At 47.7% G+C, this 15118-nt stretch overlaps 4 protein-coding genes across 5 annotated transcripts; 3 read left to right on the forward strand and 1 right to left on the reverse strand.

Annotated features, from left to right (window-relative positions):
- Window positions 1–1013: 1013 nt before the first annotated feature.
- LOC127778476 (F-box protein At5g18160-like) lies at window positions 1014–3150 on the forward strand. The gene is made up of 2 exons (XM_052305079.1): window positions 1014–1183; window positions 1593–3150. Exon 2 carries the CDS (start codon window positions 1610–1612, stop codon window positions 2801–2803), a length of 1194 nt encoding a protein of 397 aa, XP_052161039.1. The 5' UTR covers window positions 1014–1183; window positions 1593–1609; the 3' UTR covers window positions 2804–3150.
- A 1783-nt stretch (window positions 3151–4933) lies between these two features.
- Window positions 4934–5281, forward strand: LOC127779366 (uncharacterized). The gene has a single exon (XM_052306102.1). It carries the CDS (start codon window positions 4934–4936, stop codon window positions 5279–5281), a length of 348 nt encoding a protein of 115 aa, XP_052162062.1.
- Window positions 5282–8321: 3040 nt separating this feature from the next.
- LOC127780054 (putative FBD-associated F-box protein At5g56440) lies at window positions 8322–13137 on the forward strand. Of its 2 annotated transcripts, XR_008018767.1 has the most exons (5): window positions 8322–9175; window positions 9269–9415; window positions 9509–9719; window positions 11402–11735; window positions 12563–13137. XR_008018767.1 is itself a non-coding variant. In XM_052307011.1 (3 exons), exons 1-3 carry the CDS (start codon window positions 8339–8341, stop codon window positions 9872–9874), a joined length of 1350 nt encoding a protein of 449 aa, XP_052162971.1. In that variant the 5' UTR covers window positions 8322–8338; the 3' UTR covers window positions 9875–10416. The 2 variants fall into 2 exon arrangements, 1 of the variants encoding a protein (XP_052162971.1); XM_052307011.1 differs by lacking the exons at window positions 11402–11735; window positions 12563–13137 and having other exon boundaries at window positions 9509–10416.
- Window positions 13138–13744: 607 nt separating this feature from the next.
- On the reverse strand, window positions 13745–14872 carry LOC127779367 (NAC domain-containing protein 67-like). The gene is made up of 2 exons (XM_052306103.1): window positions 14270–14872; window positions 13745–14116 (listed from the first exon to the last, which is right to left on the reverse strand). Exons 1-2 carry the CDS (start codon window positions 14870–14872, stop codon window positions 13745–13747), a joined length of 975 nt encoding a protein of 324 aa, XP_052162063.1.
- Window positions 14873–15118: the final 246 nt, after the last annotated feature.

Below are 15118 nucleotides of genomic sequence, written 5' to 3' on the forward strand. Positions count from 1 at the left end.
CGGCGCTAGAGCTCCTAGATACGCCGCGTCTGGGATGACGAATTCTGGCTGCGGCCTGTCTACGGATGGAAGGATCACGAGGGAGTCCGGCGCTGGGAGCTTCGGTATGGTCACAAGCGGCGTGGAGGCGGCGGCAGTGGCAGGTTTGTCTACGCTGGTAACGACCGATCCATTCCGTGAGACAGGTGTGTCGTCGTCGCCGCAGCTGAGAAGCGCTCCGTTCTTGCTGGAGGCGGCGTCCTGTGTCAGCGCCGGCGCCGGTGCGGTCGCCCTGCGCACTCTCGCCGCGTCACCACCGGAGCCGTAACAGCCGACGGGCAGGACGATGCCCCTCTGCTTCAAGACCTGCAAACACAGCGCACGCACGCGCAAGCACACACATCGGTTTCAAACGAACTCAGCAAAGCAAATCAAAGCGGAAAAACACTTGAGCATGACGATCTCGATGCTCCAACCTACCTTGCCGACGCCGTCACCACGACGCGAGCGGGGAGGCTGCCACGCGCCCGAAGAACCTTGTCGTCGTCACCCACCCGCTCCACGGCCGCATCGTTCTCCCCATCATCTGCGCAGCGCACCACGGCCGCATCCCGACGCCGAGGCGAGGCCGAGGCGGCGGCAAGTCGGAATGACTCAACCAACTCAGTTTGGTATAACCGACCGAAGGGCATTTTGGTCAGACCGGGTGCAAAATTAGGTGGAAATGGTAATAATTAGCCCAAATGGCAAAACAAATATTTGGCATCTCTTGTGGGTGGCATTTTAACCACTCCATTCCGTGAAATGGCATTGTGGCGAAACCCACTTTTGGCAGTGGCAGAATGTCCGATTTCTCGTCTGAGAACGAAGCCTGGAAGGAGATATCCTGGGCCAGAGGCCACTACTGACAAGCCGAGCCCATTTAAGCCCACATAATGAAAATCCCAGCCCATATATCTTGTGCGTTTGGGCCCAGCCCATAAAAGCCCATATAAACGTAGCACGAAGCCACGAACACGAAGCAATCCATCCCCACTCCCCGATCCCCATCCCCTCCGGGCTCCGGCGGCGCCGTCTCCGATCGCCCTCGACTGAGCCGGCGGAGAGGCTCGAGGGGAGGGACCCCACCGGGGGAATCCAGCTCGGTTCGACCTGTCGGCGGCGGGAGCGGCCGCCGTCCACCCATCGCAGCCGGCTCGACCTGGTGAGCTCTAACCCTAGGTTTCTTGGTCGCAGGAAATTTTGTCTGGTAATGATGTTCTACTGCGTATTATACATCGATGTAATCATCTAGCGAATGCATGACCGTGTTGTGACTTTAGATTCTACTGTGCTTTAGTGTCTTTGTACTATTAGAGTAGCAGTATAAATTGCAAAATTGATAGTTTTCCGATCATGAACTTTTAGATAAATAGCTTCTAGTTATTAATGGCAAACGATCAAAGTTACATCGGCTGTGTGGCATTGGCATAAGATCGATCTTTCAACGGTCTCAAACAAAACCAACAGAAAAAATGATTTTACTTACTACTTACTGTAGTATATTACAGTTCGAGTTGGCCGTACAAACATGATCTCCTCTCCTGATGCTAAATAGTACTGAATGCTTGTAGGCTTCAGAAGTTCAGATATGGACACAGGGCGTTCTTCCCAGTTGACCGAGCGAGTACGGCGTATGCCTGCTTCCTCCAACTCTGGCATTCTCCCCCTGGAGGTGCTGTTCGACGTCCTGGTGCGGCTCCCGGCCAAGGAGCTCTGCCGCCTCCGCATCGTCTGCCAGCCCTGGCAGTCGCTGACATCTGATCCCCTTTTCATGAAGACACACGTGGCTCGCCACCGAGAGACGTTCTTCTTGGCCAGCTTTAAGGATGACGAGACGCACATCCATATCATGGATTTTGCAGGCAATGTGATTAAGCAGATAGGCATACCAGCTGGCCACAAGGTGTTATGCACACGCCTCGATCTGGTTTGTGTAGCCACAAATAAGAACAGCTGCCATGTTCTTAATCCTGTCACTGGAGATGTCTACAACTTGCCAAAGAGTCCAGCAGAGGAGCACACGTACCATGTCAATCTGCGCAAGCCTTTCACCTCATTTGCATTTGGGCATGTTGCCTCAACAGGAGAGTACAAGGTACTCCGGATGTTCAACCGTCCTGGATTTACGGACCTTGGGATACCACAGCTTTGTGAGGTCATCACCGTCAAGGGTGGCACAGGCCAGGCACGTTGGAGGGGAAAACAGAGCCGTGAGTTCTTTGTTGAATGTCAAAAGGCAAACAGCGGTGTCGTGGTTAATGGGGTGGTGTATTTCTTGATAGACAGTGTATATGATTCAATGATAATTGGTGGTGATGGTGCCGGCATTCATCCAGACTTCATCTGTTCTTTTGACCTTGAGGTGGAGGAATGGAGGGAAGATATCCAGGGACCAATTAGCAGGAACTTTGTATATGACATGGACTTCCCAGATGAGTATATAGCAATTTGGGATCAGCTTAGTTTGGCTGAGCTGAAAGGCTACTTAGTTCTAGTATACCACCAGAGTTACCGATCCTCGACCATAGACCTGTGGTATTTAATAGACTATGAGACCCGCACCTGGATTAAACAATATAGCATTCAAATTGAATCATTCGTTCCTGTTAGGGAGTGCAAGGTAAAACCACTGCTGGTATTGGATGATGGGAGGATAGTCGTATGGCTAGGATCGACCGGACTGCTACTCATATATGATCCAAGAACCAGCACTTTTGCAGAAGTGGAGATGAGACGTCTTTCTGAAGTTGGTCTGTACACAGGAAGCGTACTGAGTTTATAAAATGGTGATGTGGTGTAGTATTGTACTCCATAATGTTTTGCTACTCTCTTCAAATGCCAGTTAATCAGCTTTTAGAAATGATCTTTGGGCACAATCATTAATATACTTGGTCGGATCCTTGTGTCTTGTTGTATTGGGGCCTGTAAGATCATTGTAAATTCTTGAAGATGCTATATCTCTCTCTCATTTTGTACTGTCTTGTGTAAATATAGTGTTAGGTGTGTACTTGTCAGCATATGTCATCTGACATTATTTAGAGTTGGTGCAACTTTGTATCACAGCTGCTAGCCAGTTGGTTGGATACTTGGGTTATGTGTAAAAGGATGTGGCCTGAAAATATTTCTATATTCTCTGAGCTCTTTTCATATGCCCCATTCAGGTCAAAATGATCTTCCTTTGTTGCATGAAATCACTCCAGTCATTAATTCAGTAAGGATGGGGCATGCTCATAAGCATTGCATGGTGAATCAGAAATGCTCTTTTGAAATCGAATTGTCGTGTGGAACCCTCAGAAAAAAAATGTCGTGTGGAAGTCTCGAGTCTGTAGGACCTGCTTATGTACTTTATGTTGCACCATCTTGATTGCAGCTGTTAAACTTGTAATCCTACCATTGGGTTTGTCGTTGCAGCTGCCTCGTCTGCCATGTTTACCCCAAGATAAAATCCAAGTATTTCACACGATCATCTCTATACAATCTTAAAGAAAAAACAATAATAATAGATGTGAGTCCGCCATCACCATTAGTCTGACAAGTGGGACCACAGATAAGTCACCTGTCCTCTCCCAACCCTCTTCCTATGGCCCCAACTTTGTTAACCAATCTGTCTATACATATGAGCAAGGAGGTGGTTAAAAGCAAAGCAATGGAACAATAAGGGATCATGAGCAAAATCCACTCCATCGTTTCCTCCGTGGACCCGAGTACTATGTCGACAAGGACTGGCTCGAGCTTTATCTGGCCGGGCGACGGTGGGCAAGGGACGACGTCAGCATCCGTGGTGACTTGGGGATTGTGATAGCGTATTGTGATTAGGGATTTGGGGACTATCAGTGCTCTGCATTTGGGGAACTGTGATTAGGGATTTAGGGGACTGTGATTAGGGATTTGGATCCAGATTTTCTCTCTTTTTTTTGGCTCCCAAAAATATGTTCACTGGCGGGTCTTCTTAGCATCCGTCGGAGAAAATCGTTTTTTTCTCCGAATCCCCTTGTCTAGATCGGGAACGTAACATCTGGTATCAAAGCACACGACCTGGAGACCTACGACAAGCCGTAGTACCATTCGCGAGCTCAACTCAAGGCTACCAAGATGGATCAACATATTGCTGATCTGAGCAAGACACTGGCCGAGGTCCATGCCTAGAACAATGCGATCTAGACAAAGATGGAGTCGCTAGACGAGATCAAGAAGCTGGTGGTCAACAAGGCGATGAATGAACTACACGACGAGGTTGGGGATCTTCATAGTACTAAGATAAGATGTGGTATGTTGTATTAGATTGACTTTTATTATATGGCAGAGGAAGTATTATACTTCATCCATTTTTTAAGTATGACGTCGTTGATTTTTTTTTAGATACTTTGATTATTCGTCTTATTAAAAATATGTTTATTTTATTATGATTTGATTTATCATCAAATGTTTTTGGAAAAAGTATGAATTACCCCTGAACTATTATGGTTGACCGAATTACCCCCATGAACCTGAAAATCAAACATTGTTCACCCTGAACTTTTAATATTAGACGAATTACCCCTCCCCCCTACATTGTTCTAAGCGATTTTGGCTTGTGCTTGCACACTTGGCGCTAATGTGGCAATCCAGTCAGCAAAAATACTCCTTGAGCCCACTTGTCATATCTCTTCCCTCTCTCTCCTAAGCGTCCTCTCTTTCTCGAACAGGCGGCTGCGGACGGGCTCGGGCACGCGGTTGTGGACGGGCGGTGGCGGCGTCACGTGGGGACGCGCGGTGGATGGCGGCGCAGGGGAGGCGTCAGCGGCGAGCGGCGCCCTCTCGAGCTCGGCGTCAACATCGACGAGGCTTGTGTAGGGGACGGCAGCAGAGCGCGGGAGGACGCGGCGGCGACGCCCTCTCGAGCTCCGCGTCAACGGCGCTGCGTCCACCCCCGATGACTGCGGCTGCGTCTGCACCACGGCGTGAGCGTCAACAACTCCAAGTCGTCGAACTCCATCCCCTCGAACGGGTCGACACCGTCGTAGATGCCGACCCGCGCTACTGCACCGCCGATCCCGCCGAGCTGTTCCTGGTGGGGTCAGCCTCCTCCCCCTCCTCCTCGCTCGCCCAGCCGCGCCCGCAGCCGACGTCGCTTGCCCAACCGCTGCCGCCGCTGCAGCCGCCTCCGCTCGCCCAATCACCCCCGCAGCTGCCGCCGCTCGCCCAGCCACGCTCGCAGCTGCCGCCGCTCGCCCAGTCGCCTCCGCTCACCGCCGAGCCATGCCCTCAGCGGCCGCCGTAGCCGCCTCCGCTCGCCAAGCCATGCTCTCAGCCGCCGCTGCGCGCTGCCTTGCTCGCTGAGAAGGCGAGAACACCCTAGAGGGAGGGAGAGAGAGGGGAAGAGGAGAAAGAAGATGGGAGAGAGTATAGATGACTGGTGGGGCCCACCGTTAAAAAAAGAAAATGTTGACTGGTGTGCCACACGTACGCCACGTTGGACAAAACCGCCCTGGATTGGGTCGAGGGGGGTAATTCGTCCGGCATTGAAAGTTTAGGGTGAATGATGTCTGGTTTTCGGGTTTAGATGGTAATTCAGTCGACTGCGATAGTTTAGGAGGGTAATTCGTACATTTTCCAATCTTTTTTAAGCATGATTTAAATATTTTATATTTACATAAAAATTTGAGTAAGGTGAATGATTAAATGTTAATAATAAAGCCAATGGCGTTATATATTAGAAAGCGGTGAAAATATTTGTTTTAAGGTTTTCACATTTTTAGGTTGGTTACAAAACAGTACACGAACATGGTCGCTGCCAATTTGTTGATTTGAGGCTGATAGCCTCAAGCCCTAAGTTCTCCAAAACTTTTCCCAAAAATATCACATCAAATCTTTTAACATATATATGGAGCATTAAATATAGATAAAAAAAACTAATTGCACAGTTTGCACGTAAATCACGAGACAAATCTTTTGAACCTAATTAGGCCATGATTAGCCATAAGTGCTATAGTAACCCATATGTACTAACGACGGCTTAATTAGGCTCAAAAGATTCGTGTCGTGGTTTCTAGGCGAGTTATGAAATTAATTTTTTTCATTCGTGTCCGAAAATCTCTTCCGATATCTGGTCAAACGTCCGATGTGACACCCAAAAATTCTCATTTCACCAACTAAGGCCTTGTTTAGTTACCGAACTTTTTTCCAAAAAACGTCACATCAAATCTTTGGACACATGCATGGAGCATTAAATATAGATAAAATAAAAAAAACTAATTGCACAATTTGCATGGAAATCACGAGACGAATCTTTTGAGTCTAATTAGTCCATAATTAGCTATAAGTGCTACAGTAACCCACATGTGCTAATGACGAATTAATTAGGCTTAATAAATTCATCTCGCTATTTCCAGGCGAGTCATGAAATTAGTATTTTAATTCGTGTCCGAAAACCTCTTCCGACATCCGGTCAAACATCCGATGTAACATCCAATTGTTTTTTTCGCGAACTGAAAAAAAGGCCTAAACAGGCCATCAAATGAATCAGCTAGAAGGCAACGTGCATTCAAGAATAGTAGTGTGAAGGCAACGCGAGTCTTTTACCCCTATACCATTAAGAAATTAAGAAAGTTGCTTACATGTGTGCATAAAAAAGTTTGGAGTTACTTATATGCTGTGAGCCCAACTTTCGTTGACCCGTGTGCCATTTTGGATGGATGGAGACATAATAGAGGTGTTAGAGGCTGTGTAAAGACAGTTTTTCCCTTGTATACAATAATGGGTTTAAAAAAATAAAAAAAGTGAAAAATAATTTAGAAAAGGCGTTAAAAATCAAAAATGGAAAATAATTTTTTTAAAAAGGTAAAAATCAGAAAAAGTGAGAATAAATTTTAAAATTTTTTAAAAATCCAGGAAAAATTAGGAAAATGTGGGAAAAAATAGAAAATGGTGGGAAAAAAAAGGAAAAATCGGAAATAAATTTTTAAAAAAGGAAAAAACAGGTGCATGACCATTGCATACCAACAAATAACGACATATCACATGGACAAAACAAGGGCATAACCATTGCACCCATAGCAACAAGTGCATATCAAACCATACAAAACCATACATGACCGTTCATCCATAGTAACAAGTTCATATCAAACCAACAAGTTTATAGCAACAAGTTCACTAGTTTTCATCACACTAAGTCCACACATAAAAAGTAGTAGTTCACTAGTTTTCATCACACCAAACCATACATGTCTTAAATTACATCAAAAGTAGTAGTTCCTCCACATAATTTATTCAAGCTGGAGTTTCTTCTTGCTTCTAGTATTAGAAGCTGGGCTGGATGGGTTGGCCACTTTAATTGGAGCTCTCCTTGGTGTACACTTCTTGACGGCTTGCTTATTCCTTAGTGTGTCCACTGTCTGTGGAGAGACTTCATAGGATGCAATGTCAATATACAAGCATTCATCATCAACACCCACCTGCTCATTGGATGGGTTTGGGTTAGCAAGGGATTCACTATCTGCAGATTTAGTATGCTTTAGTTCAACTGATTGCCCACTCCCACTCTCAATTTCCCACTGTGAAATGTCAGGAGGCTCACTGTCCAATCCGGCGTCCATCCTACAGATGAACAATCCCTGACTGTGAAATGTCAGTGATGAATGGACATGAAAGAATAGAGGTTTTACTTCGCTGCTTCCACGGGCGGCTTGGAGGCGAGGTGAGCACGGGAGGCGACCTGGAGCCGGCCTGGAGGCAGGGTGCGCCGGCCAGGGCGCGCGGCGACCTGGAGCCGCACCGGAGCCGGCTTGGAGGCAGGGGGCAACGGGCCGACGGGGCGAGGGCGCAGGGCCGCGCCGGCCTAGGCGCGGCGCGGCGACGGGGCGCGCTAGCCTAGACGCGCCGCAACGGGGCGCGCTGGCCTGGGGCGACGGGGCGACGGGCCGACGGGGCGCCGGCGAGGCTAGGCGGCGGTGGGGTCAGCGACGACGGCTCCGGCGAGGCCAGGCGGCGGCGTCTAGGGTTAGGGTGCGGCTAGCGTGCGGCAAAAATAGAGAGAGAGAGCAGGAGAGGAGAGAGTGAGAGTATAAAGCTGAAAATAGAGCATAGGCAAATTAGTCATTTTGATACATGGGTCCCACATGACAGAGATATGAAACCGTTAAGTTCTAACAAAAGTTGGACGGAATGGCACATGTGTTAATAAAAGGTAGGCTCATAGTATACAGGTGAATCCAAACTTTGTTGTGGCACACAAGTAAGTAGTAACTTTCTGAATGGCATAGGGGTAAAAGACTATGGCAACGCGTCCGTTCGGCTCCCCTCCCCGAGGAATCTCCATTTCCATTCTCCACTCCCCGCCATGGGCGTCACCACCAGAGCTCGAGGGAAGAGGAGGAAACTGCAGGGACACCAGACCCCGCCGCCGCCGCCGCCGTGCGGCGCCGACCAGATCAGCCTCCTCCCCGACGACGCCCTCCGCGAGATCGTCACCCGCCTCCCAACCAACGATGCCGCTCGCACGCAGCTGCTCTCCTCCCGGTGGCGCCACCTCTGGCGCTCCGCTCCGCTCAACCTCGACCTGCGCGACGCCGGCGACATCTCCCGCGTCCTCGCCACCCACCCTGGCCCCGCCCGCCGCTTCGCCGTCCCGGACCTCGGCTCGTCTTTCCCCAACAGACGCGCCACCTTGGACGTCTGGTTCGCCGCCCCCGCCCTCGACAACCTCCAGGAGCTCGAGCTCATGGGATCCTATCGCCCTCTCCCGCCGTCCGCCGCCCGTCTCTTCCCCACCCTTCGCGTCGCCGTCTTCTCCCGGTGCTCCTTCCCCGACGATCCCGCCGCCGCCGCATTTTGTTTCCCCCGCCTCGAGCAGCTAACCCTCGAGTACGTCGCCGTCTCGGAGGCCACCCTGCACGGCGTGCTCGCCGGCTGCGCCGCTCTGGATTGCTTGCTGTTGCGCGGCGTGCGCGGCTGCAGGCGTCTGTCGATCAGCTCGCCCACAATTCGAGTCGTCGGTGTTTGTGTCACTCGCGCGTTGAAGGAACTGATCGTTGAAGACGCGCCTCGTCTTGAAAGATTGTTGATGCCTGAAGTCTGGCAACTCCTGCGGGTCTCGGTAATTTCAGCACCCAAACTGGAGGCATTGGGATGGCTTTCCAATCACTGCACACTTGAGATTGGCACCATTGCAATTAAGGTATATGTCTGCAACCTTATTTCTTCACACATTCAGTAGACTTACAAGTACCTTTGGGGAGTTTCAGTAGACTTACCATGCTCCTGTGTTCAGTGCTCCATTGGGGAATTTCACTTTGATAGCTTGACAACGGTGGCACGCGGTGTGAAGGTGTTAGCTCTCGATATTGATAATCTTAGTCTGGATATGGCTATTGACTTCATGAGATGCTTTCCCTCCTTGGAGAAGTTGTATATCAGGGTAATTAGTCTTCATCTTGTGGACTCTTTAGTTCACTTATTTTACGTTCCTTTTTAATGATATCCATGGATGAGCCTCGTTTTCGTCTTGCAGAAATTTAGTCACAAGTGCAACAATGTATGGCGCCAAAAGATGCGCCATAAGATGCTAGATCCTATTGAGTGCCTTGACCTCAATCTGAAGAAAGTAGAAGTGTCAGGATATTGCGGCAATAAGTCCCATATTGACTTTGCCATGTTCTTTGTATTGAATGGGAGAGTGTTGGAGCTAATGAGGCTTGAGTGTGGAACCAGGCGAAACGACAGTAAGTGGATTGAAAAACAAAAAATGTGTCTCAAGCTGGATAATATGGTTTCTAGAGATGCTGAGTTCCATTTCACTCGTCGTACTAGTTGGAACTATTTTACAAATGTCAGGCGTGCCCATGAGCTGTTGATAGCTGATCCATTTTGCACTTAAATGATGAACCCGGGCTTATTGTCTTTATAGGATTTGTCTAGTTTTGGGCACTCATCAGTTTCAAGAAATTGCTCGTTCTTGTTGTTTTGCTACAGTATGAATGGCTTATCAACATGGGGACGTAATAGCTAGGGAGGATAGCTCCATGCCTCCATGTAATCAGCTGCAGCCTTTAACAGAGAATGAGAGACCATGTCTGACGCATCATATATATGTAATAACATTGCTCTTCAATATAAACATCTGTCAGCCTTCTTGTAACAGATAAAATCTGTGCCCAATTTCATCATCTTATGTAAAATGTTGTTTGATACATCTTCATTGGTCTACACAACACTAACATATCAGTGTGATGCTTAGGTGCTATACATATTAAGATTAGTATGTTTTGAGAATAGCCAACTGCAAAATGTCTTGGAAGTTCCTTGATTTTACATTTGGTGATCATGTAGAATAAACAGCGAAATTTCTTGATCAGGCCTTTTAAGTGCTTTTAGCATTGTGTATGCTTCTGTTTCACTAAAGAAAATGTTTTGTAGTTACAACAACTGATTCTAGAGAACAATCGCATCAAGAGTGAACAACCTAGCTAAATGTCCAATATGGTATTTTGCCTATAGTTGCATTCATGACCTCATCAAGATAATTGTTTTGACATAATTTAGATAATGTTTTGTAATCAGAAATTGCATTGCTTCATAGCAGAAGAAAAGTCAGGTCTGAACTATTGGACTTGTTTGAGATGTTTATAGGACTCGAGACTTCTAGTGTGAAATAAAAGCCATGGGTATGCTCTTGTGACTTGTCTACCTAGCTCTTGATTAATTAAGAACAACAAGTACTCGTAGTAAGCATTTTGGAAGGTATTCTTTTTTTGAAACGAGTCCAGCCTTGGTTGGCTTTATATTAAAGTAGGAGGGAAAATTGGACATGTATGGCCCCAGGAGGCCGGTAAGGAAAAAAGAGAACTAAAAAGGGGCTGTGGAAGCCCTTATAGGCGTAAACTGTACTTCACAGCAACTAGCAGAAGAAGTTTCATAATCCTATTCTCCTGGCATGATCCTCCAGGCAGAGCTAGCCTCTCCTTCCCTTGAACTCAGCTTACCATGGGAGCAACTCATCTTGCTAGATTGGGCACTAGTTCCTGCTCATTGATATCACCCTTTGCCCAGTTGGATTTGCTAAAGTCTCGTGCATGATTCCTTTTCTGTCAGTTGGATTTGGTAATGTTTAGATAACCTGAACATTAAGGAGCCTGCTGATGTTAAATTGCTAATAGTACTAACAGTGTTCGATAACACAGCTGTAATGCCTCAATTTTATCTTTCAATTGAACTAGTGAGTCTGGCCTCTTTTGTCTGAGATTGCTCAGCTTCTTCAGGTAATGTAAGCTTGTTTCTGCCTACTATCTTACCTTCAATTTGCTTCTATAATTGTTTAATTGTTGATTATAATTCAGTTCGGAAAGGATGAGGAAATTAAATTTGGTGAAATTCACTTGACACAAGTGTTACTGGCAATGTACAGATGATGGGACGACAGTCATCATCTGGCTAGGATTGACAGAACTGCTATGCATATATGATCCAAGATGGAGCACTTCTGCTGGATATAACACATCTTACAGGAGTTGGCTTGTACACAGGAAACCAATTACGTATACAAAATGGTGACATGGTCTAATGTTGTAATATTTTTTACTCCAGTTTGTGGTCAGTCAGTTTTGCGAATAATGCTCACTTCACTTGGGAGGTTTTACATTTGACAGTGATGGTAAGTGGTCGTTGCTCCTGGAGCAGAGGACGTGGAGGTTGAAGCAGGGATTGGTGGGAGTGTGGCGGCTTGAACAAGAGCAGCAGAGGTTCTCCCTAACATTGATTCTGTTGTTTTTGTTGCTCGATGCAACTGTTGAATTTTCTCCTTTGTGCACAGAGTTGATCGATGAGAAATCGTACTTCATTGAATTGAAATGTGGGGGAACTCAGCGTCAAAAAAAATGTGGGGGAACTCAAAGTCTAGTGAGGACGAGTTTGGGCTATCATTGCTTTTAAGCTGATATATCCTCTAGTACTATGATGTATGACTTGTTGATGGCATTGTGCGATCAGGTATCTGTTAACTTGAATGCATGGCCCAATGGGCTTGATTGAGGGTTTGGTGCTATCCTGTTGTGGTTCTGACCCAGGAACCCTAACCAAATTGGGGATGGCATGTTCTGTGGCGATAGAGGTTAGGTCAACTCATTGTCATGGGACTTTTTGTTGCCTTCATGAGAATACAGAAAAGGAGTAATCATGAATGCGTATATAATGGGCACTGCCACTGTAGTTCTGTGTGGCTGTGAGGTGGATTTTAAAAGGTAGTTTCACATTATTTTTAATATGTAGTTAACTAGTTATCCAACTGTGCCTTAGGATTTTACACAAATGTTTTGTGACATAGCAAAGGTTTCCAAGGTCTCAGCTTATCATGGGAGACTGGCCTTAATGGTTCTGGACTAGTTCCTTCTGACATATATTACCCTTAAGGCCTTATGTTGCATTGAAAGCATAGCCTTGATCGCGTACTGAGTTTTGGAAAACTATGACTGTAATTGGTGTGGCATGTTCTTCCTGAGATATTCAGTAAATAACTTTGCTTCCATCTACTTTCTTACCTCAGGTTGCTTTTATGTTTGTTTAATTGTAGGTAGTACTTCAGTTTGGGAAACATGATGAGATTAAATTTGGTGGAAGTCCCTTGGCACAAGTACTGCTGGCAAGAGACATGAGACTAACTAGGGACTGCTGAGTACCCCTGAACAATGTAAAGCCATGGCTGCCATACATGATCCAAGAGCCAACACTTCCGCGAAAGTGAATATCAGGAGATGAGACATCTTACTGGCGTTGGCCTGTCCACAGGAAGCCTACTGAGTGCACAAAATGATGGCATGGTGTGGCATCGCAAAATTTTTCTACCGAGTTCAGTTTGAAGTTTAAACTGTTTTGCAGGAATAGCTGTCTCTTGTTGCATCGGAACCTGTCAAGCTGTTGTAAATTCTCGAGGTCGCACATTTTGTACAGTCTCCTGTAAATGTACATATAATGTTAGATGTAATGAGTCCTGGTAAAGTGGTACCTGACTTAAATTAAAGGAACTGCAGCTCTGTTAGCATGATGGTTGTGTAATTTGATGCAAGAGAAGTACCAGGGTGCCAGTGGCATTGTATGTTCGTTTAATTGTAAATCGTCCATGCTTTTAAGTTATAAGCATTGACTGCTTCATGGTGAATCTGAAAATTTTGTTTTTGGAGACTGTTGTCAGTTCTTTAAGGATTATATCCATGCTGTGTAAACCTGAAGAATTACTGCATGCTGGTTTGTGTAGTTCACAATCTGCTGGTTCTAACAGACCTGTTACTTAAAAAGTAATCGAACAGAGAAGTACTCTGTTTCTGTATGAACAACTGCACTCCGTTTCTGTTAGTTTTGGGATATTTGTGTCTTTCCAACTAAGAGTTAGCACATCATTGAACTTGAAAGGAAGAACTTCACTGGATGTATATCACTCAACAAGTTTGACAGAGCAATGAATTGAATAGGGAATATTTTCATTGAACAGAAATATTACTTATAGTGATGTTACTTACACTGAAATCAACCAATCAACAGCAATCTCAACTAATAAGAGACATATTTCGCATAGGCTTAATTACATTCAACTCATCAATTAATCAATTACTCATAAATACATGCCATTGCACAACTATCTGCCTCTGCACTACAGTCTACAAACCACTGAAAATCTCTTCCTACAAGGTCATCCATATAACAGCTATCTTCACTCTTCAGAACGCTACTTAAGTGCTGATTTCTTGCTATCATTCTCCTAGTCCACCGGCAGATCGAACAGCTCGTCCATGGTGAAGTCGCGGCAGCTCGTGTCGCTCGTGCTGAAGTCGATGTAGCTAAGCACCTCATCAATACTCTCCGGAAACTCAAAATCTGACAATGCCATGTCCTCGCCGTCATTGAACTCGCAGTTCTGGTTGTCCGCCGATGGCGCCGATGCTGCACCACCACCAGCAATGGCTTCCTCTGCTTGCGGGACGAACAGGTGTGGCATGTCGAACTCGCGCACAAACTGCTGGTGCTCATTGTCATCAATCATCCCAGGAAGATCAGGGAGCAGCAGAGAAGAGTCATCGCCCATCACACAGAAGGAGCTCTGATCGGCGACTTCAGACCAATCCTGTTGGTTCTGATCGGGCAGAGCAGCTCCAGCATCAGCGATCAGGTCGGGAAGATCACGGAACACCATGTCGGTCACACCGGAGGAGCTCTGATCGGTGCCATGATCCGCCGCCGCCGCCGCGGGAGGAGGAACGAGCAGTGGCGGTGGCGGTGGCCCGACCTCCAGATCGAACAGAGCAGTCTCCGCCTCAGCCCACCGGGGCGCGCCATGTGCTCGACCGTCGTCTTCCGGCTCTCTCTTCCGCTTCTTGCCGTAGCCGCTGAATCGGATGCGGTAGAGCCGGAGCGGCGACGAGGCGAGGTCAGCCGGCGCCGTCACGGAGTACTCGTGCATCACCCACCCCGAGCTCCCCCTCTCCCCCTCGGCAAAGAAGCTCAGGACATACTTGCGCCACGCGATCTCCAGTACTTCGCCGCCGCCGCCGCCGCCGTCGTCGTCGCCGGGGACGAGCAGCTTCTTGCCGTCGACGCACATCCTCTGCCCCTGCCAGAACCCTCCACCCTCGACGGTGCGCTTCTGGCGCTTGCCCTTGGCGTTCTTGGCGTGCGCCTCCGCGAGGAAGAAGGCTTCGTCGCCGCCCCGGCCGTGATCCGCGAGAAGCCTCCATGGCTGCGCGCTCAGGGGATCGGCATCGAGGACGACGCCGTCGAGCGGGAGGGGCTGGCCCTGGAGGCGCCGGAGCAGGTACCGGCCGACGAGCTCGTCGTCGCTGGGGTCGAATCTGAGCCCCGGAGGGAGCCCATCCGCGCCAGCCGCCGCCATTGGAGTCTCGATCGCGAGCGCTCGAGAATTTCTAGGGTTTAGGGTATCGAGAGAGAGAGAGAGAGAGAGAGAGGAGAGGAAGCGGGCGGGTGAATCTTCCCCCACAAGGGCGGGATTTGAATTTATCGAAGAGGAGGGGGGATGCGTGGGGTGACGTCAGCATGAGACAGCCCTGCTGCGCGCGCGTTGCCTCGCTCAGCCGCACGGGTAGATTTTTATTTTGTTTTTGGAAAGCTTAACGAAATA

Source organism: Oryza glaberrima, chromosome 7 (genome assembly GCF_000147395.1).
Source record: "Oryza glaberrima chromosome 7, OglaRS2, whole genome shotgun sequence".
NCBI lineage: Eukaryota > Viridiplantae > Streptophyta > Magnoliopsida > Poales > Poaceae > Oryza > Oryza glaberrima.